At 27.1% G+C, this 22,698-nt stretch overlaps 1 protein-coding gene across 2 annotated transcripts; it reads left to right on the top strand.

The window, feature by feature from the left end:
* The first annotated feature begins 2,923 nt into the window (after positions 1–2,923).
* Positions 2,924–21,442, top strand: LOC110644151 (fatty acid amide hydrolase). Of its 2 annotated transcripts, XM_021796796.2 has the most exons (20): positions 2,929–3,120; positions 3,218–3,327; positions 10,996–11,056; positions 11,130–11,305; positions 11,386–11,515; positions 17,027–17,104; positions 17,186–17,333; positions 17,451–17,563; positions 17,689–17,764; positions 17,861–17,932; positions 18,061–18,115; positions 18,380–18,451; positions 18,861–18,941; positions 19,098–19,201; positions 19,301–19,393; positions 19,717–19,785; positions 19,917–19,981; positions 20,095–20,156; positions 20,246–20,341; positions 21,180–21,442. In XM_021796796.2, the coding sequence occupies exons 1-20, from the start codon at positions 3,021–3,023 to the stop codon at positions 21,240–21,242; spliced, it is 1,824 nt and encodes a 607-aa protein (XP_021652488.1). In that variant the 5' UTR covers positions 2,929–3,020; the 3' UTR covers positions 21,243–21,442. The 2 variants fall into 2 exon arrangements, with proteins under 2 accessions (XP_021652489.1, XP_021652488.1); XM_021796797.2 differs by lacking the exon at positions 18,380–18,451 and having other exon boundaries at positions 2,924–3,120.
* Positions 21,443–22,698: the final 1,256 nt, after the last annotated feature.

Here is a 22,698-nt window from a genome sequence, read left to right as displayed (position 1 = left end):
GGGGAAACTAATCACTAGGGGCGCCTTTTGATGGAATGAACTGAAGAGTTGGAAGAACTTCAGGGTTAAGCATGCTCGCTTGAGAGAAATCCTAAGATGGGTGACCTCCTTGGAAGTTCTCCATTCCACCTATGGGACAAAACCGTGAGGCTGAGAATGGGGTGAGCCAGAGCAGACAATTTCTCTAGTGGTTGGAGTAGGGATGTTACACTTCCTTAATTTTTAATTCTCATCATTACCTTTTTTTTCTTCTAAATTTAATATTTCAGAATATATTTATATTGAAATATATTTATATTGAAATATATTTATATTATATACTTTTCAAATTATAATAACATATATTATAAAATAAATTTTTATCTTCCTTTTTTAATTTTAGGATAATCTTATTTTTAAAAATATATTTATTTTTAACAGTCAATAAAATTTAGTCCTTCATTTTGTCATAATACAAAATAAGGAAGACTAATAATTTTAAATTTATATAAACTATAAAATTAATTTAAATAATAAAAAAATATATTATAAATAATATAAAGGATTAAAGGTATTTTTAACAATACCAAAAATTCTTGAGATAAATTAATAAAAAATTTATTTATAAATGGAATTTTATTTAATTTAGAATTGCTAATCATGTAAAAATTATAATAGAAAAATAATAAAATTTGAATTTAAATAAAAAACCAAATTAATCAATTAAATTAATAATTTTTTAAATAATAATAAATTCTTATATCATTTTTTCCTAAGTTGGGTGATCTCCTTGGAAATTCTCTATTCTACCTATGGGACAAAACCATGAGACTCATAATGGAGTGGACCAAAGTAGAAAATTTCTCTAGTGGTTGGAGCAAGGATGTTACACTTTCTTAATTTTCAATTCTTATCGTTACCTTTTTTTTCTTCTAAATTTAATATTTCAGAATATATTTATATTGAAATATATTTATATTATATACTTTTCAAATTATAATAACATATATTATAAAATAAATTTTTATCTTCCTTTTTTTAATTTTAGGACAATCTTATTTTTAAAAATATATTTATTTTTAATAGTCAATAAAATTTAATCCTTCATTTTGTCATAATACAAAATAAGTAAGACTAATAATTTTAAATTTATATAAACTATAAAATTAATTTAAATAATAAAAAAAATATTATAAATAATATAAAGAATTAAAGGTATTTTTAACAATACCAAAAATTCTTGAGATAAATTAATAAAAAATTTATTTATAAATGGAATTTTATTTCATTTAGAATTGCTAATCATGTAAAAATTATAATAGAAAAATAATAAAATTTGAATTTAAATAAAAAAACCAAATTAATCAATTAAATTAACAAATTTTTAAATAATAATAAATTCTTATATCATTTTTTAGCCAATTAAAATAGAGGACAATTTGTTATTGTCAAATTCAATCATAGATATTTTTGTCAATTCTATTAAAAATACAAAATTTTTAAATTAGGAATTAAAATAAAATTAGCTATTAATTATATGCTAATTTTATTCTGTAAATAATATAAAACTCATTTAGTTCATATAGTACAATAAACATATCAATATTATGAAAATTTAATTGTTTTATTAAAAAAAATATTTCGCGGCTATATCTTGTGAATGCATAAATATGTAAATAATGCTCTTTTATAAGTTTATATTTGAATTATAATAAAGAACTTAATTAAATAAAATTTAAATAAAAGTAAAGCTAAAAATTTTAAATTTATACATAATAAAATTCAAAATAAATTATTTTTTAATAGTCAATTAAATTTCATCATTTATTGTAATAATATAAAATTATCATGCATATTTTTATTAAACCCAATGTTATTCCCTCCCTGCGCACACGCTCGCACACACACATATATATATATAATAAAAAATTATAGATAAATTTTATTAATTTCTTATTTTAATTAATTATTTTTTATAAAATTTTATATTTAATTAAAGTTAAATACAAGTATGATTAAGAATTTTACATCTATATGACTATAAAATTAAAAATTTTAAATTTATATAAATTTTAAAATTAATTTAAATAATAAAAATATAATTATAATTAATTTTAAAAATAAAAAATAATTTAGACAAAATAAATATTTTTCCTTTCTTTCATATATTTATATATAAAATATATAGATTATTATTATTATTATTATTATTATTATTATTATTATTATTATTGTTTAATAAAAAAGTTAAATATAAGTAGGATAATAATTAAAAATTTTAAATTTATATAAATTTTAAAATTAATTTAAAATAAATTAATTTTTAATAGTTAATTTTTTAGTATCATATCAATAAATCACGATAGGCAATTTGGACAATGCTAATATCTTTCCTTTCCTCTTTTATATATATATATATATATATATATATATATATATATATATATATATATATTATTTTAGTTAATTATTTCTTATAAAAATTTTATATTTAATTAAAATTAAATATAAATATAATAAAATTTTTAAATTATATGAATTTTAAAATTATATAAATATTAAAATTAATTTAAATAATAAAATATAATTATAATTAATTTAAAAAATAAGTATTTTTTTTTATAAAACTAATGTTCCCTTCCACGTTTATGCAAATAAAAAAGTAAAATTCAACTGGCAGTTGGCACCCGCCAAGAAAAATGACCGTCGAAGAAAAAACATGCAGGGTGGTTGATTTTCACAAAGCCATTGGAAAATTGCTTGAAAACGACCCATTTCTCTCTCCTTTATTATTGACACCCAAATTATCTTAGAAGCAGTTAAACTAATGTTTTCGGTCCACAACAATTAATTAACTTTTTATTTCTTCTCGTCTTCTCCGCCACAGGCTACCTCTATTTTTCACTTTTTAATAATTTCTCTTCCTCTGTTTTTCACTTTTTAATAATTTCTCTTCCTCTGTTCTTTCTATATATAAACGTATCCTTCTCATCACTCATCACCATCTCTTCCCTCGATTTAAACAATTGAACCACCCGGGCATGGGGCTGTTGAAGGCGAAGGGTGTAGTTTACGAGCCTGTGGAGAAGGTTGATCTTGGTCCTGATAGCCGGGAATTCTATCTGCGTGCGAATGTGAAAGGTTTTGTATTTGATTTGGTTGAGTAATTGATGAATATGGTTATGGTTAGCGTGTTCAAGTAGTGTTACTAAAATTTGCAATAAATTGGTGTTGAAAGCTCCTAGAATGGCTGGATTTCTGGTCAAAATTTTTTCCTGGTTTCTGGAGTCGAGGATATTTGGACCTGCACTCCTTTACATTTTGACGAGAAACAATCTGGTTCACAAGGTACACACTTTCTTTCTGTCTTCAATATCCAGTTTTTTTTTTTTTTTTTTTTTTTTTTTTTTTTTTTTTTTAGATTATGTCCCAAATTTGCATGCATTAACATGACACATTAAGATAAAAAAAAATTATATTTTATTAATGAATTATATAATTTTCATTAAAATAAAATTTTTATGAATTGAAAAATTTTAGTTCAACTTTAGCTATTTTAAATACTAACAAAAGTATATAAGGATCATATTAAATTGCCCATTCATCCACATCCTACATTTATTAAGCATCTTCTAAAAGCTTGCTACAGCTTGCTACAAGAGCCCTTTTTCTCTTATTCAAGCATCAATCAATATTTTTTGTGCATAAATGGTGATGTTTGTGCATAGGACCACTTATTTATTTTAATTAACACTTCAATTAACTTCATGTTATTTTTTAAAAGTGCATATCAATGATATGAAATTAGCATTAATATCATTAATAAATTCATTTTGGGTTGGACCCAGCTAAAATTAACATATTCAATTTGAACAATATGACTTCTCTCCTAATTTTCGTTTTTTTCTAGATTTCTATGTCAAGACAGCTTATGTGTCTGAAATATTTATTATTTTATTTGTAAATTTTAAAGTATAAAATACGTAGTTTTAATAATTATTTTGTTATCTTCCATATTCAATTGATTATATATTTAACATTGACGATATTCTTCTAAAACTAATTTAACAATTACGTATTTTGATAATATTTTACATATTCAAAATTTTTTTATTAATAATAATAATAATAATAATAATAATAATAATAATAATAATAATAATAATAAGTGCCGTTGCGTTGTACAAGTTTAATTGCAATAGCACGCATATCATTAGCGCGCCCCCCTTGTAGGTTAGTTATTTTCAATATATATATATATATATATATATATATATATATATATATATATATATATATATATTTGTTGGTTATTATCACCGGTGCGTGTTGCACGTACTTTTTTTTTTTTTATTTCATTGGGTGAACGGGATTGTTTTGTTAACACATGAATGTTTTTAGTGATGTAGGGATGTGAAATTGTTGGATTTGGCTTTTAATGAAAAAAATTAAAATAATATATTATTAATCGAATGAGTCAAAATATAAAAATTAAATTAAATCAAATGGAATTAAAATTTTTAATTTAATTTGATTTAATTTATTAATTGAGCATATGTTATTGAATTTTTTTTCTATGTTTATACTTTTATTGTTTGATCCTACTATGTATTTCATTATTATAATCTATGAAAGTCTATAAAATCAATAAAATGCGGTCATAAATTGAATAAATCGGACAGTTAGATTTTTTTTATTTTTTTATAAAAATAATTAAATCAAATAAAAAATTAATTTTTTTATAAATATTAATCTTTTGAATTTAACCAACAAAAAATAAAATTAAAATGGTTGATCTATTTTTTTTTATTATAATTGAATATTGCTCACTTTTTAAGTGATTTAGAATTGCCAATAGAATTTCTATTTTACTTATAACTGGTTAAATCAATTTAGAAACTTTAAAAGTAAATTATCTTATTTGTTTATAATAATAAGCTAATGAACTAACTTTTCATTTTAATATTTATAAACACTATACCTAAAAGTTAATTTGACTAAATATTATAGTACATGATAGTCATTTTTAAAATTTTATCACATATCTTATCTCATAGATTTTTAATAATTTTCATAATAAATATACTTTTAATTTAATTTATATCAAACATGCATCTTATCAACTACTTATAGTTATTTTAATTAAATATATAATTATTTAAAATTTTAAATACATATAAATTTAAATTAACTTATAAACAATAAATATTTATGAACCAATTTTTATAAAATCAGGCCAAATATTTTCTATATAAATATTTTTTTGAAATAAATAGGATCATTTTATTGAATAAGTAGTTACTATAAGAATTTGATTCTCATATATATATATATATATATATATATATATATATATATATATATATATATATAATTAATTAATTAATTAATTTTAATTATAATCGCAAAAAATAAGAAGATATCAATTCTGCGAGATAGATCCCTAATAACCACATATATTTTTATTTTTTATATTTGAAAATTTTGACACGGCCTACATGTTGGATTCCTCGTACAAGTCTGTAAAAGTAAGGAGTGCCAAAAGTTAAACATTTTAGAGACATAGGACAAAAAAAAATCTTATTTTTTTTTTTTTTTTTTAATATACATGCCATATATAAAATAGATCATTGAATTATTGTGATCCTTAGTTTTTAGAGGATATAGTTGTTAAATTATACTTTAATGATATACACGATGAGTTACAATTTGGTATTTAAATATATAATACATCGTTAAAAATAATTTGCATTATATTTTATTGAATATGATGATATTTCAATTTATATTATAATTTAATCTATATAATTGGAAATTTTATTTTAAAATATAATAATTTTTTTAATTAATTATCCTTTCTATATCGTGATTTTTTTTATTAATTAATGATCATAATAAAATTGTCATGACTTAATTTTATAGATCAAATTGACACTAACACTTAGATCAATATAAAATCTTGAAATTTATAATAAACTTAGGTATAAGCTCAAAATATATAAAAAAATTATCTTAAAATTAGTTTTCAAAATCAATGATAAAAAAGTTTTGAATATCTCACCAATTGATTTAAGTCCTTCCATAGTTGGCTTTTCCAAAATATGTCAGATTGAAATGAAATTTATTCCATCTCTAAAGTTTTAGTGTGCTGAATTCATTAGAATCTCGGAACACTAATCTAATATTAAATCAAACGAAATCTAGTCAGAAAGCTCAGAAAATACATATTTCCTCTCTCCTCATTTTTTGCAACCCTGACCACCATACTCGCAGCATCAATCGAAAAATGAAGCTGAAGGGGAGAGGATTCATTTGCCATTGATTGTAGGTCCAATCGCCGCCGGAAATGACTTCAAAATGGCTTGGAAGTCCCCGACGTTCATCTTTCTCTCTCCTTCTTTACCTTATCGCTTCTCTGCCGTTTCACGTCGGGATCGCCTCTCCAGTCGTCGTTGGCAAGGGCTGGTTCAGCGGAAACCTCACTTTGATCAAGTCCTTGAAACTTTTCAATTAAGTCTCTGCTCTAATTTAATCTATTCAAATCAAGTTTCAATGAAAACATTCTCCAACTAATAATAATAATAATAATAATAATAATAATAATAATAATAATAATAATAATAATAATAATAATAATAATAATGTCAACAATAATTTAACTAATACAATTCTTTTCTAAATTAATAACAACAAAATAAATAATGTTGTAATAAGAGTGTAAACTAAATACATGTAAAAAGTAAATTAAATTTAAAATTAAAATAATATTAAAATAATATTATTATTTATAAAATTTTTATTTTGAAAATTCAAGCTATTACAAAAATGTTCAGATCATATCTCTAAAAAAAATATCATATCATAATAAAATTAAAGAAAATTAATATATTTCTCATATTACAAAAAGAATTTAAGATAAAAATAGTTAAAAAATTAAAATTTAAATAATTATTCAAAATAAATTAAATAAGTATATAACAATAAAGGGCATACATTTTGTAGTCTTATTAGAAATTTTAAGTAAATTAACTTGTATTAAAATAAGTATATTTTCTGGAAGAGTATTTTATAATAGAAGAAATAATTTAATTATTTTAAATTATAATTAAAATTAAAATAATTTTAATACATTTTACATATAATTATTTAATAGATGTATATATATTCTAAGAAAATATATTTTCTTATATCTCTCTTTTTAGAATTAAATTATATGTATGAAATTATTATTTAAATAAATTATCTCTTTTAAGAATAATATATTTATTTTTTAATAAATTATTAAAGTATTCATTCAATTCATATACATATGTAGTCTCTGACATAAAATTAATTAAGACTTTTTAGATTTGATCCCTTAAAATTAAAATTTTTCTGCACGAGGACATATTGTCTTTAAAAAAAATACTTGTATCAATAAAAAATTTTTCAATGCCAGGAAATATTGTCTTTAAAATAATAATAATAGTGTTTTATCATAATTAGTATTTTGTTATATTTTTAAATAATTTAAAATTTTTAATTGAAATGTAACTTATCTAGTAATTTTCGTTTTTCTAGATTTCTATGGCAAAAGAGCTTATGTGCAATAACAGAAATTTCTCAAATATTTATTATTTTATTAGTAAATTTTTAATATTAAAATATGCATTTTTAAGTATTTAGTTTGCTATCATCCGTATTCAATTGATTATAAATTGAACTTTGATGATATTATTCTAAAAATAATTTTATAATTACGTATTTTGATAATATTTTACATATTGAAAATTTAAAAAATTGTTATTAAATTATTGATATTGTACACTTACCACTCCGTCAGAGAACTAAGATCTTCACAATAAAATAGCAAAGATAATGAACAGGGGCGGAAAATTTTCTTGAGGGGCAACATAATGATAGAGCTATATGCTTTTGCATTTGATAAATTGATAAATTTTTAAAATATATAAAATATTTTTAATAATTTTTATTAAAATTAATAAAAAAATAAAATTGCGTCAATTATATATATATATATATATATATATATATATATATATATATATATATATATATATATATAATTCAAGTAATTATGCAATTTATTTTTTTAAAAAAAATATATTATTTATTTATAAAAATTTTATTTTAATATTTTAAATTATATATAAAAGTTTAAAATATATATAAGAATATTTTATATTTAAATTATATTAAGTAGCATAAATAAGAATAAAAATACTCTTAATTTTTAATAATCATTTTCACTATTAAAGATTTAATATACATGCACATTTAAAATTGACTAATTAAATAAATAATTTCATTAAATATGTTAAATATAAAATTAATTTAAAAAATTAATTACACTTAATGTTTATAAATTTTAAATAAATCAATGTTATGTATTAAAAAATATTATAACAAAATATAGTTAAACTAAGAAAAAAACTGAGGGTGACAATGTTATAAAAAAATTAAATAATATATAATAAAAATAAAAAAAAACTTAAATATTTCACAATATTTATATCATAACCAAACAATAAAATTATTAAAATAATATATATACACTTCACAAATCCTTAATGAAAGTGCGCTAGTTAGTTATTTTCGCATGTGTCATATTAAATTTTTTTAATAAATTATTTAAAAATTTTAAAATAATTCTCATATAATTATGGATAAATTTTGTTTTTAAATAAAAAATTTTTTAATTAAAAATTATTTTTGACAATAAAAATAAAAATAAAAATAATAATCTGCACGTTTGTGTTATACACATCATAATTAGTGCGTGTGAAAAGATAATGGTCTGTGTGTCATAGTGCGCCCCCTTCATTGGTTAATAGTTTAAAAAAGTGGCAGTTCAAAAAAAAATTGGGGGGGAAAGGACATTAAAAAAATTAAAAATTAATTTAAAATTAATTTTGATAAATTTTTAATTTTAATATTTCAAAGTATCAAAATATTTTTGTAATTACATTTAAAATGATGCTCTTTTCATGAAAAAGTAACTTTGACTCTCTATCTATAATATCACATGGATACTAACTCTTACTTACGTTTAAATGTATACACCTAATCTATAAATAATTATCATTTTAATTAAGGTAAATAATTATTTGGTCCTTAGAATTAGTCAATATTAATTAATTATATGGGTACTAATTCTTACTTACATTTAAATGTGTACACCCAATCCATACATAATTGTCATTTTAGTTAGAGTAACTAATCATTTGGTCCCTAGAATTAGTCAATATTAATTAGTTGATCCCTTTACTTTTAAAACTCAATTAATTAATACCTCATATTTAGGTCTGATAAATAAGTAGTCGTTCCATCTAAGTGTATGTGAAATGACAATGAATGCCTTTTTGCTCAATAACATCTTCATGCAATTGATTCACTCCGTTTTGAAGGCAATTCAGGGCCTACCCACTACCCGTATTGAAACTAGCCTCATCAATTTGCTTCAATTTGACACTTCTCCTCGTCTTTCTCTTCATAATATATATCTGCGAGGAAAATATTTGTGTGTTGGCAGAATTAGATTGCTTAGGGATGATACAGCAGTTGCCAATTGAAGCTAATTCGACGAAGTACTGTTGATGGAGAAATTAAAGGCAAAAAATCCTTAAAAACAGCCGTCTTTAGCATGGGCAATTCTCAATTCATTCTAGAGGGAAGCGGATTGCAGTGCCATATTTGCCTTGGTAAATACACTTGTTTCATATGTGGTTCCGTATATGTTTAGCTACTTTGTTGAGTATTTAGGGGGGAAGGAGACTTTCCCTCGTGAATGATATATTCTTGCTGGGGATTCTTCTCGGTAAAGCTTATGGAGACCCTAACAACCCGACAATGGTATCTTGGTGCTGATATTTAGTGTATGCATGTGATGTGGGCTTTAACAGAAATGGTATACCGTAAAGGACTTAGGCTCTCAAGCTTGGCCAAGCAAATTCAAACTAGTGGAGAAAATTTAGTTACACGGCAATTGATGTCCAGAGAGTGGGGGACCACTCTTAGTATCTCCATGACTTATGGATGCTTCCTTGCAAATAATTCTTGCCCTTGCAATTTTGTATAGTATTGTTGGAATTGCTTCTATTGCGATTTTAATTTCCACCATCATATCCATCATTGTTACAGTCCCCTTGGCTAAGATACAAGAAGATTCTCAAGACAAATTAATGGCTGCGAAGGATATTATGACAGGATGAGGAATACTTTTGAGTGCCTGAGGAATATGAGGATTATGAAGCTGCAAGCTTGGGAGGACAGGTAACGAGAGCGAAGTTGGATGAGATGCGGGATATGGGAAGTTGGAACGAGGAGATTAAATAGGATTAAATGGGTAGGGTATTTGAGGGATGGATGAGCAGGTTTTGCGAAGGAATGTTATTTTCGAATAAAAGTTAATCCCCTCTCATTTGACCTTTTTTATTAACGGAAATTTGGAGTTAATTTGGATGGAAAGATCAAGTGATTAATAAAGCTAAACATAAGGTATTAATTAATTAAGTTTTCAAAGTAGAGGACCAACTAGTTAATATTGGCAAACTCTAGGAATCAACTAATTAATTTATCTTTTAAGTAAAATCATAATAGGTCTCAAATAAAAATACATGAATGTAGTTTTTCTATTGATTAGGTATTTGTATATCTTGACATAATAATAATTTTTCTATTTTCTTGTGAGATTTTTTTTTAAGAAATTTTGTATAATTGTACAATTTAGGCTCTATTATTTTACACAATATTTTCTTGAAAAATATATATTTTTTATATTTTCTAAAGTTTGAGATACACAAAATTGATCAGTAATTTTTTTAAGAAAATTATTTTTTTATAATTTTTAATATAAAAATTTAAATAAGTTGCACAATGAACGGTTAGCTCCTTCCATTTCATAATCCTTTTACCAACGTAATTAAAATTCAAAGTTGGATATTTTAATCCTTTTATGATTGATTGGGTGTTACATTGCATTTGTGGTTAATCCAATTAGGTCTTGAATCTTTGCAGCTTGTTTCGAATGCAGAGCTGGAGGAATCGCCTCTTTATGTACCGTTGCATCCGTTTGAAGGTTGATAATTAATTTGGAGCTTAAAGTTGATTTTGGTTACAAAATGGCTATAATTTGAGTCTTATATCTGCAGAGCTCAACGAGCCAGAAGTGAAACTAATAGATGCTGATTTATCTCCACCTCACCGGGTTCAACAGGCGATTGAATGTCTGCCAAATCTACTCAACGGTTTAAACTATTCTTTCCGTCGTTGGACAATAATGGATTATTCTAGAGCCTATAATTCTGGACAAATAACTCCCTATGCGGTACACATAATAGTCTCTTCTTTATATGTACAGTAGTTGATGCACTGAGATACTTGAACGAATGATGAGGCATTGTGCAGGTGGCTGAACGATTAATAGCTGCAATTCGCCAATCTTCCACTCCTCCAATGGACATGGCATTCTTTATTAATTACAACGTTGAAGATATTTTTAGGCAGGCCACTGAATCAACTCAAAGGTATCAAACAGGTAAATTGCGTATCATTTTTTTCCCTTTGTCGTTCAGAGATACTTTTACACTTGCATGTCATCTTTTTTATTTTAATAAATTTATCATATTTTTAAAATAATTATAAATTTATTTAATGATTATATAATAAAATTTAATATTTAAAATTATAATAAAATTATTAAAATTAAAAGAATATAATATTATATTATATATACTAAAATAAAAACAAAGATATGGATGATTTAATGCAAAACATACCCAATGAAGAGAATGTTTTCATTGGTGGAGATTTCAATGGACATGTAGGAAGTGATAGATAAGGTTATGAGAATATTCATGGAGGTTTTGGTAGTTGAAATGAGGAGGGAAAAAGCATTCTGGATTTTGCTATGACATACGACCTAATACTAGCAAATACCTACTATATAAAAAGAGAGTCACATTTAGTGACTTTCAAAAGTGGGCAACATAGAAGCCAAATCGACTTCCTCTTAACCAGGAAGACAAATAGAGCTCTATGCAAGGATTGCAAGGTCATTCCAGGAGAGGCTTTAACAAGTCAACATCAGCTGGTGGTCTTGGATGTCGAGTTTAGGAACAATTCAGGTAAGGTCAAAAGAAATAGTGTAACTCGAACAAAGTGGTGGGAGTTCAAAGGAGTAAAGCAAGTGAAGTTTAAAAATGAGCTTCTCGAGTCCGAAGTATGGAAGTTGGATATGGAAGCCAATGATATGTGGATACATATGGCATCAAAGATTAGAGAAATAGCTAGAAAAATACTTGGAGAGTCTAAAGGACATGGACCACCCTCAAAAGAGAGATTGTGGTGGAATGAGGAAGTACAAAAGGCAGTGAAGAGAAAAAGGGAATGGTATAAGAAATTACCTAAATGTGATAATAATAAGGCATATAAACAGTACAAGATAGCAAAGAAAGAGGCAAAAAAGACAGTTAGTCAAGCAATAGCACAGGCCTTTGAAAAGTTACATGAGAAACTTGGAACTAAAGAAGGGGAGAAAGATATTTATAGATTAGCAAGGAGGAGAGAAATGAAATGTCAAGATCTCAATCAAGTTATGTGCATTAAGGATAAAGAAGGAAAAGTGTTGGCGAAAGATGAGGACATTAAAGAAAGATGAAAAAATTATTTTAATGATCTCTTTAATAATAGTCAAAATGGTAATAGCGTGAATATAGATTATAGAACAATAGAAAATAATGTGAATTATACTATAAGGATTAGACCTTTAGAAGTAAAGGAAGCACTTAAGAGAATGAAAGTGGGTAAAGCCTGTGGACCCGATGAAATACCAATTGAAGTGTGGAAGTATTTGGGAGATATGAGAGTGGCATGGTTAACTAAATTATTTAATAAGATTCTAAACTCAAAGAAAATGCCTGATGAATGGAGGAAGAGAATTTTAGTACCTATTTTTAAAAATAAGGGAGACATACAGAGTTGCTCAAACTATAGGGGAATTAAACTCATGAGCCATACTATGAAGTTGTGGGAGAGAGTTATGGAGCATCGACTACGTCATGATACTTCTATCTCTCTCAATCAATTTGGTTTCATGCCCGGTCGTTCAACTATGAAAGCGATCTTTCTCATTAGAAGCTTGATGGAAAAATATAGAGATGTGAAGAAAGATCTACACATGGTTTTTATTGATTTGGAGAAGGCTTATGATAGTGTTCCAAGAGAGGTCTTATGGAATGTGTTAGAACAAAAGAGGGTATCTATTAGGTACATACAAGTATTGAAAGATATGTATGAAGGAGCAACTACTATTGTGCGCACAGTGGGAGGGGACACAAGAGATTTTCCGATCTCAATTGGATTACACCAAGGATCAGCCATAAGCCCTTACCTTTTTACATTAGTTTTAGATGAATTAACGAAATATATACAAGAGAGTATTCCTTGGTGCTTGATGTTTGCGGATGATATTGTTCTGATAGATGAGACACGAGAAGGAGTCAATCGAAAGCTAGAACTTTGGAGAAATACTCTAGAGTCAAAGGGTTTTAAGTTAAGTAGAACGAAGACAGAATACATACATTGCAAGTTCAGTGAAAGCCAAACTGGTGATAGGGAAGGAGTTAGTTTGAATGGAGTGGTACTGTCTCAAAATAATCACTTTAAATATTTAGGCTCAGTCCTTCAAGTAGATGGGGGATGTGAGGAGGATGTTAGTTATAGGATTAAAGCCGGATGGTTGAAGTGGAGACGTGTCACGGGAGTTTTATGTGATGGTAAGATTCCCAATAAATTGAAAGGAAAATTTTACCGTACAGCCATACGATCGGCTATGTTATATGGTAGTGAGTGTTGGCACTGAAAAAGTCGTATGCATCTAAGATAAGAGTTGCAGAGATGAAAATGTTAAGGTGGATGAGTGGCCATACTAGACTAGATAAAATCCGCAATGAGAGTATTATAGAAAAGGTAGGAGTGGTGCCAATTGAAGATAAGTTGAGAGAAGGGAAGCGTAGACATACGGAGGAAAGAAAGAAAAAAAGGGATAGACCTAAATTGACTTGGAAGAGAGTAGTACAACATGACCTAAAAGTATTACACATTTATGAGGATTTAACCCAAAATCGTTCAGAGTGGAGAAAGCGAATCCATATAGCCGACCCCAAATATTTGGAATAAAGGTTGAGTTGAGTTGAGTTGAGTTGTATACTAAAATAAATAAAATAAAAACAGTAGTTTGAGATTTTTCTTTTTTTTTTTTTTATTCAAACGAAGCTTTTCATCTGCTTTCTATCTATCGTTTTCCTGTTTAAATTAGATTTTGCCACGTGACTTTAAGTAATTTGGTAAAGATAATTATTAACCTACAACTTTGCTATCCAATGAGGATGAGTACGTGTTCATGAATAATTGATGGGTTTCTTTGGTGAAATGTAAGATGTTTCAAATGGAATTGGGATGAGTCATGAAATGTTACTTACTCTTTGATATATGAGTGTTAGCCCATCAACTCTTTCAAGTTCAAAACGATGATAATTATCGACTTGGTTTTGGTTAGAATGAGCTCAGTATTAGAACAAAAGAGGGTATCTATTAGGTACATACAAGTATTGAAAGATATGTATGAAGGAGCAACTACTATTGTGCGCACAGTGGGAGGGGACACAAGAGATTTTCCGATCTCAATTGGATTACACCAAGGATCAGCCATAAGCCCTTACCTTTTTACATTAGTTTTAGATGAATTAACGAAATATATACAAGAGAGTATTCCTTGGTGCTTGATGTTTGCGGATGATATTGTTCTGATAGATGAGACACGAGAAGGAGTCAATCGAAAGCTAGAACTTTGGAGAAATACTCTAGAGTCAAAGGGTTTTAAGTTAAGTAGAACGAAGACAGAATACATGCATTGCAAGTTCAGTGAAAGCCAAACTGGTGATAGGGAAGGAGTTAGTTTGAATGGAGTGGTACTGTCTCAAAATAATCACTTTAAATATTTAGGCTCAGTCCTTCAAGTAGATGGGGGATGTGAGGAGGATGTTAGTTATAGGATTAAAGCCGGATGGTTGAAGTGGAGACGTGTCACGGGAGTTTTATGTGATGGTAAGATTCCCAATAAATTGAAAGGAAAATTTTACCGTACAGCCATACGATCGGCTATGTTATATGGTAGTGAGTGTTGGCACTGAAAAAGTCGTATGCATCTAAGATAAGAGTTGCAGAGATGAAAATGTTAAGGTGGATGAGTGGCCATACTAGACTAGATAAAATCCGCAATGAGAGTATTATAGAAAAGGTAGGAGTGGTGCCAATTGAAGATAAGTTGAGAGAAGGGAAGCGTAGACATACGGAGGAAAGAAAGAAAAAAAGGGATAGACCTAAATTGACTTGGAAGAGAGTAGTACAACATGACCTAAAAGTATTACACATTTATGAGGATTTAACCCAAAATCGTTCAGAGTGGAGAAAGCGAATCCATATAGCCGACCCCAAATATTTGGAATAAAGGTTGAGTTGAGTTGAGTTGAGTTGTATACTAAAATAAATAAAATAAAAACAGTAGTTTGAGATTTTTCTTTTTTTTTTTTATTCAAACGAAGCTTTTCATCTGCTTTCTATCTATCGTTTTCCTGTTTAAATTAGATTTTGCCACGTGACTTTAAGTAATTTGGTAAAGATAATTATTAACCTACAACTTTACTATCCAATGAGGATGAGTACGTGTTCATGAATAATTGATGGGTAAATGTAAGATGTTTCAAATGGAATTGGGATGAGTCATGAAATGTTACTTACTCTTTGATATATGAGTGTTAGCCCATCAACTCTTTCAAGTTCAAAACGATGATAATTATCGACTTGGTTTTGGTTAGAATGAGCTCAGTATTAAAAATTAACAAAATATAATTCAATAATAATATAAGTTGTCTTTATATTCAATTTAATTATTTTTAAAATAATATAATGATTATATTTATATTTATTATTATTTTTTTATAATAATTTTATTGTGACTTTATTTATAGCAATATAAAATTTTAAAATACGAATATTAATAGATTTACACATAATTTTAATTGATATTATATAAATTATTGTTTCTCTGTTTATCATAAATTTGTCTAATTTTATGGAGAATAATTTATCTTTTTTCATTCGCAAGAATAATAATTTTAGATCAATGAAATAAAATAAAAGGATAATATCAAAATTTGACTGCAATTAATAACGGGTGCTGATTTCAAATACATTTGAGATATTAAACTCATTTGCAGCGAAAAAAAATTTTCAGATTACATTATAGAGAACTTGGTTGGTTGTTAAATTTTTGGTTTTCTTTAATTTAGTTCTTTTTTCATTTTTTTTCTTTAAATATTAATGTTAAATATGTCGAGTGATATAAAATTTAGAAGAAATTATACATGTAATAATTTTTTTTTTTTGAAAAATAGGTTTAGATTGAATTATAAAATTTAAGATAAATTATATAAATTGAATATGCATGTAATTAATTTTAAAATAGTACATAAACATCTTCTCCGAGACTCTATCATGCAATATTTTAAGTATTTTTTGTTTAATTTTTTATTTTTAATTTATTTTAATTTTCAATATATATATATATTTGCCCCTAGCTTGAACTTACTATTTAATCTAATAAAATTAATTATTAGTCATTTTATTTTTAAAAATATTGTAATTAGTCTTTATATTTTTATTTTATTTACTATTTAATTCTCTAATATTTTAAACATTAATTTAAATTTTATTTAATTCTTATAATTTAAAAAATATAACTATATAGTGATTTTATTTTTTAAACCTTGAATTATTTAATTTTTATGATGATATTTTTTTTTTCTTTTGAATCAGCATAAAATTTGATTTAAATTGAATAGATGGGCTAAACAGTAAACGTAATAAAAATATAAAGACTAACAAATAATTTTGCAAAATAATAGAATAAGGAGTTAATTTTATTAAAATTGAACGAGCAGGTAACAATTTTTCTTAAATTTGTTATTCCTCGCCTGGTACAATTCAGGGAAGCCAATCTCAGCTCTAGATGGTGTCCCAATTGCCGTCAAGGATGAAATAGACTGTAATCCATATCCCACCACAGGTAAATGAATTAAGAAAGTGGGGTTTTAGTAGTTAGTTCCTTATTCATATCTCGATAACATTGATTGGTCTGATTTTCTAGGAGGTACGAAGTGGTTGCACAAATTTAGACCTTGTAAAGAAGATGCGTACTGTGTTAAGTGCCTTAGATCATGTGGTGCTATGCTTATTGGAAAAACTAACATGCATGAGCTTGGAGCTGGAACAAGTGGAATAAATCCTCATTATGGGTAACCCTAGTCTACTTTTTTACTCATAATTTTTACTTTCATTGTTTTTTCTTTTTTTAATTTTTTTATATGCTGTAAATGTATTAATCAATGATTTTCATGTTGTGAATGGTAAAGGGCTACTAGAAATCCATATGATGCAGGCAAGATTTCTGGAGGTTCTTCTAGTGGATCTGCTGCAGTGGTAGCTGCAGGACTCTGCCCCGTTTCCCTTGGTGTTGATGGGGGAGGTACTCTTACTTTTATGTCTGTAAACCGGAAGCCAACCCAAACCCAAGATCAGATCTGTTGTCAAATAGTGTTATTGCCATTCTTTTTTTTTTCATCTCTCATTGCAAATTAAATGTGCACTTAGGCTCTGTCAGAATGCCAGCAGCTCTTTGTGGTGTTGTGGGTTTCAAACCAACTTTTGGGCGTGTACCTCATGCTGGGTGAGAGGCTGAAGGCCCCTTTTTATGTCCTTTTTTTTTTAATTACAAAATTTTCATAAGTTGATGAAGATTCATTTCTCATTTCATATATTTCAGTGTTCTTCCTCTGAACTGGACGGTTGGGATGGTTGGAGTATTAGCAGGCACCATAGAGGATGCATTTATCATGTACGACAATTAATTGGCAGCCTAATGTGTTCCCAATTCCAAAATGAGCTTATAGGTTATGTGGGTTATTAATAAAAATTGGATTTATAATAGTCTGATACTGTAAGTTAATTGGTTTGTATTTTCAGTTATGCAGCTATTAGTGGCCAATTTCCATTGAATGAATCATCCAACACACAGCCGGTGAGAACTTGTTCTAAGAGTTGCTTATTTTGGTAAAATTATGAAGAATATTCAGCATTTTCATTTTGCATCCTTTTATTTGAGTTCTTTTTTACTTTGAACAAACTTGATATTTGTCGAATCAAATTATTGCTGCAATTGAGTATGAAGTGATTAATGGTAGCAATTACGCGATTAATGCTAATTGAAACAATTGCTTGACGTGAATCAAATAACTGATAACGCTTATTCTTCTTTTTACCCATTTTCTTCTTCAACTATCAGCCAAAAGTATATTTTCCACTGCTGAGGTCTTCTAGTCCAATTTCAAACGTTAGACTGGCAAGATATGGAGAGGTTAGTCACCTATTTGCCAGCCTTATTCAGTATATGGTTAATTGAGGTGCATTAATTATAAGGGTAAACCATGATTTGTTGTCTAAACTCCTAATTTTTTTTTTTCTAATTTTGCTCCCAATATGGTTTTAGATATCTTCTTTCCACCCTTGCTTTGCTCCCATACAAAGTTAGAGTCTAAAATCTCTGATTTTATTTAGTTTACCTTGAATAAAAGAAAAGGAGAAAAGCTTCATTAAATGAAATAATGGGACTAAATTTGAAAAGCTTACGATTAAAGTTCAGTGAATAAAAATATGGTTTGCCCAAATTATATGAATAATGAGATATTTTTATATACACTAGATTACTCATCTGATATGTATATATTTTTTTTCTGTTAATTTAAACCACTAATTGATCCAATTAGTGGTTTAATGATTGCAGCGACGATATTAGAGCTTGTTGTTCCCATGCACTGGACCAACTCTATGAGAAATGTGGTTGGAAGGTATAAGAAATAGTATTGTAATACTGAAAATTTCCCTAAATAGGTAGTATATGGGATGTTTGTGTAAATAAAAAAATGATTCATTTTACGTTTGATTAATTTTTACTGTTTTTCATTGCTAACTAACGTGCTAAACATGATATTCTTATGTGTTAGACTGTTGAGGTTACTATACCAGAGATAGAAGCAATGCGCCTTGCACATTATGTAACAATTGGAACTGAGTGTACCACTTCACTTAGTTCCTATCTAGAAAAGCTGTATGTGTTTATGTTTAGCAATTGGTTGCATTAACATCCTTCATTTTTATCATGGATTGTAACAAATCCGGTTGCTGATAATATATACTCTTGAAAAAGGAATTTTGCTGAGTTAGGATGGGATGCAAGGGTAGCACTTTCTGTGTATGGTGCTTTCAATGCAAAAGAGTATGTGAAGGCTCAGAAACTCAGGTACAATTGCAAGCCTATATTTACCTAAATTATTTAATTTCTTCAACTTTTGTTGGTTGAAAAAAAAAATTCAAAATCAAATTCAATCATCAATTAGGAGCCAATGTATGATTTGTTATTTAGAAAAACAACACTCTAAATATGTTAATTATAAGCTATTAAAATTTGTTTTCTAGTTAAAATTTGATATGTTCTAATAAAAATACTCTAAAACAACTTAAACAACACTTTTAAAGTGCTTTTTCTAACAATATAGGAAAAGATACTTTTCTGCAACACCAAGCTTTACCAGCATTTCAACTAGTTTGTGTATGTGTATGCAGGAACCGCGTAATGGAGTTTCACAAGAAAATATTTGCCAAGGCAGATGTCATTGTTACACCAACCATTGGGTATAATTGCTTCCTTCTTTCATTCTTTCTTGTACAAATTTCAATGTGTGGCTTGAATGGTTTAAACGCCAACTTAGTGAAGCATTACTGAGTTGACATCTCGAATTTCTTTTATTCGATTTATATGACAGCGTAACTGCATACCCAATTTTCAAAGATGCTATGGAGACCGGTGAACTCGACTACATCAATGGAGGTATATGATTATTCTTGGAAAAATGATTAGCGCTTCCTTTTGCAGGTAGATTTTATATGAAAGGTAAAGATAGAGATATACAATCATTAATTGACTGCTTTCATTATTTTCAGCTGCACTAGTTCGATATCAGATAGCTGGAAACTTTCTGGGATTGCCAGCAGTTACTATTCCTGTAATAATCTGCTCTTTCTTGCTGGTGCTAATGATTTTATAATTCATATTTTGTTAAGTGTTAACCTTAATTATGCCTGATATATATAGGTCGGATATGACGAAAAGGGTTTGCCTATTGGTCTGCAGTTTATAGGAAAACCTTGGTCTGAACCTACTCTAATCCACATAGCATTTGCAATGCAGGTAGATTACAAGGCTTTTGAGATTTTAAGTTTTGTAATACTCCTCTTTCTTTCTGTTAATTTTCTCATGTGATTTAGATTGAATTGTTGGTAAACTTAATTTGTAGATATTCACATCTAGTTATATGTGTTGGCACACCTGGAAGTAGCTAAAAGTAGTGATTATGGGTTTTAAGCCTAGACTTTCTCTCGAGTATGAGACAGAAAATATATAAATTTTCACGCTTATCATTGTTCTTTCAACATAACGTAATCTGTATAGTGTTGTATGGGAGCAAATATTGAGGATTCAAGGTACAAACATACCCACAAGTTGAGTTTGTAGAAATGCGAATGTTAAAATGAATGTCTGATAACATGATAACGAATAAGATTAAGAATGATAACATCTGCTGGAGAGAGCATATAACTCACATTGGAGACAAAATGAGAAATGGTTGATTAAAATGTTTTGGTCATGTCCAACATAGAGCATCGAATACCCCTAGTGTGAATGTGTGATATGTTAGTGGTGAAATAAGTGAAAAATAAAAGGGTAGGACTTAAAATGACGTGGGGAGAAGTATTATAAAAAGATTTATAATTTTTGAATATTGATGCGAAATTGATTTCACACAGAGATAAATGACAAAAGATATCCATCAAGTTGATCCTAACTAATTTTTGTTGTATTATTTTACTTTCGACACAAGATTATCTGCATAATCTCTTTGTGACAGAATATCAATCTGAGCTAACATTTTCTGCACAAAGAATCTTAAATATCTCGAGGACTCATGACTTTACTACACTGGTTATTTATACATAATAGCTGATAAATTGAGAATTTCTGGTTTTAGGCTTTATGCATCTCAGATTATAGAAAGCCACAGGTTTTCTATGACTTGCTGAAGGAGGACTAAATGCACCAATGATCTTCAAAAGACCAAAGAGGGATTCTCACTAAAACAGAGTACTTCAATACCCAGTGGTTCTATTGTGTCTCTTTATTAAATATGAGAATCATTTTACTGTGGAGTTGGTTATTCTGCTCAACATTTTTTTATGTGTTGAATGAAGACATTTTGTATGAAGAAATGAAGAAAAGAGAAATTGAACTAAACTGAATTGGATTATTTGCTGAATGAAATTAAATATAGAGTCTGATTAGATACATATATACAGAAGAAATAAGCTAACTGCCTAACTAATCTTGAGCTGAATCAATCAGCTTGTGCATGTGTTAATCAGTTGCAACAACTAACTAAATTTGGCGCCATCTTTAACCATAACTCTCTTGCTCTTCTATTTGACAACATCCTCTAATACCACCCCCCCTCCCCCTGCACAAGCTGGGAAGTATATATTCTTCATACTCAACTTGTGTGAGAGTTCATAGAAAGGGGCAACACCAAGTGGTTTAGCTCAGATATCTGTAAGCTTAGCAGAAGAAGAAAGTGGTAGAAGTTTAATTAAATTAACATGTGCCTTTTCTCTGACTATATGGCAGTAAATTTCAATATGCTTCATATGCTCATGGAAAGTAGGATTAGCAGCAGCGATTTGCAAAGTAGATTTATTATCATAAAATAATAATGCTGGTTGAGGATGTGAAATACGCAAATCTGTGAGCAAGTAAGAGATCCATTAAATTTCACAAGTAGTGACGGTTAAGGCTAGATATTCAACTTCTGAGGAAATCTGGACACAATAGATTAATTACTTATCAAAGAAGATCCAAGAAAAAATAGGCTAATTGGACCAAAGAATGCTAAACGTTTGCGTCAATTTACATTTATATTCACAATTTTTTTAATTTTGTATTAAATATCTAAACCTTTAACATTCATCACAATTCTATCTAGGTTTGTGCAAGGTTTTTGGGAGTCCCAAAATGAACTGAAGAATTATACCGAATCAAAATTATTTTAATACTTTGGTTTGGTTTTAATTTTTTACTAAGAATCGAATTGGAACCGTACACAACCCGAACTAAAACCTTATTGAACCAATGACCGAATTTACACGTGTTTTTTTTTCTAATTTTTTTTAGATGTAACATATCTATATATATATATATGAGAGAACTAAATATAATATAATATTTTATTTTATTTTTCTATATTTTCTTAATAATTTTAGTTGTAAAATATATTAAATTACTTTATAATTTTTAATTATAAATATCTATTATATTGTATATATTTTAATTCTTAATTATATTAGTGTCTTATAGTTAAATATTACATAATTAATAAATAATTAAAATATATATTATATCATACTTATACTAGTATATTATATAATATACTTAATTCTAAATTATATATGCCTTAAGATTTTATATTTAAAAATAGCTAAAAAATATATTATATAATA

This window comes from Hevea brasiliensis, chromosome 10 (genome assembly GCF_030052815.1).
Source record: "Hevea brasiliensis isolate MT/VB/25A 57/8 chromosome 10, ASM3005281v1, whole genome shotgun sequence".
Classification (NCBI taxonomy): Eukaryota; Viridiplantae; Streptophyta; class Magnoliopsida; order Malpighiales; family Euphorbiaceae; genus Hevea; species Hevea brasiliensis.
The sequence above is the reverse complement of the archived record's forward strand: the minus strand, read 5'-3'. Positions and strand labels throughout refer to the sequence as shown.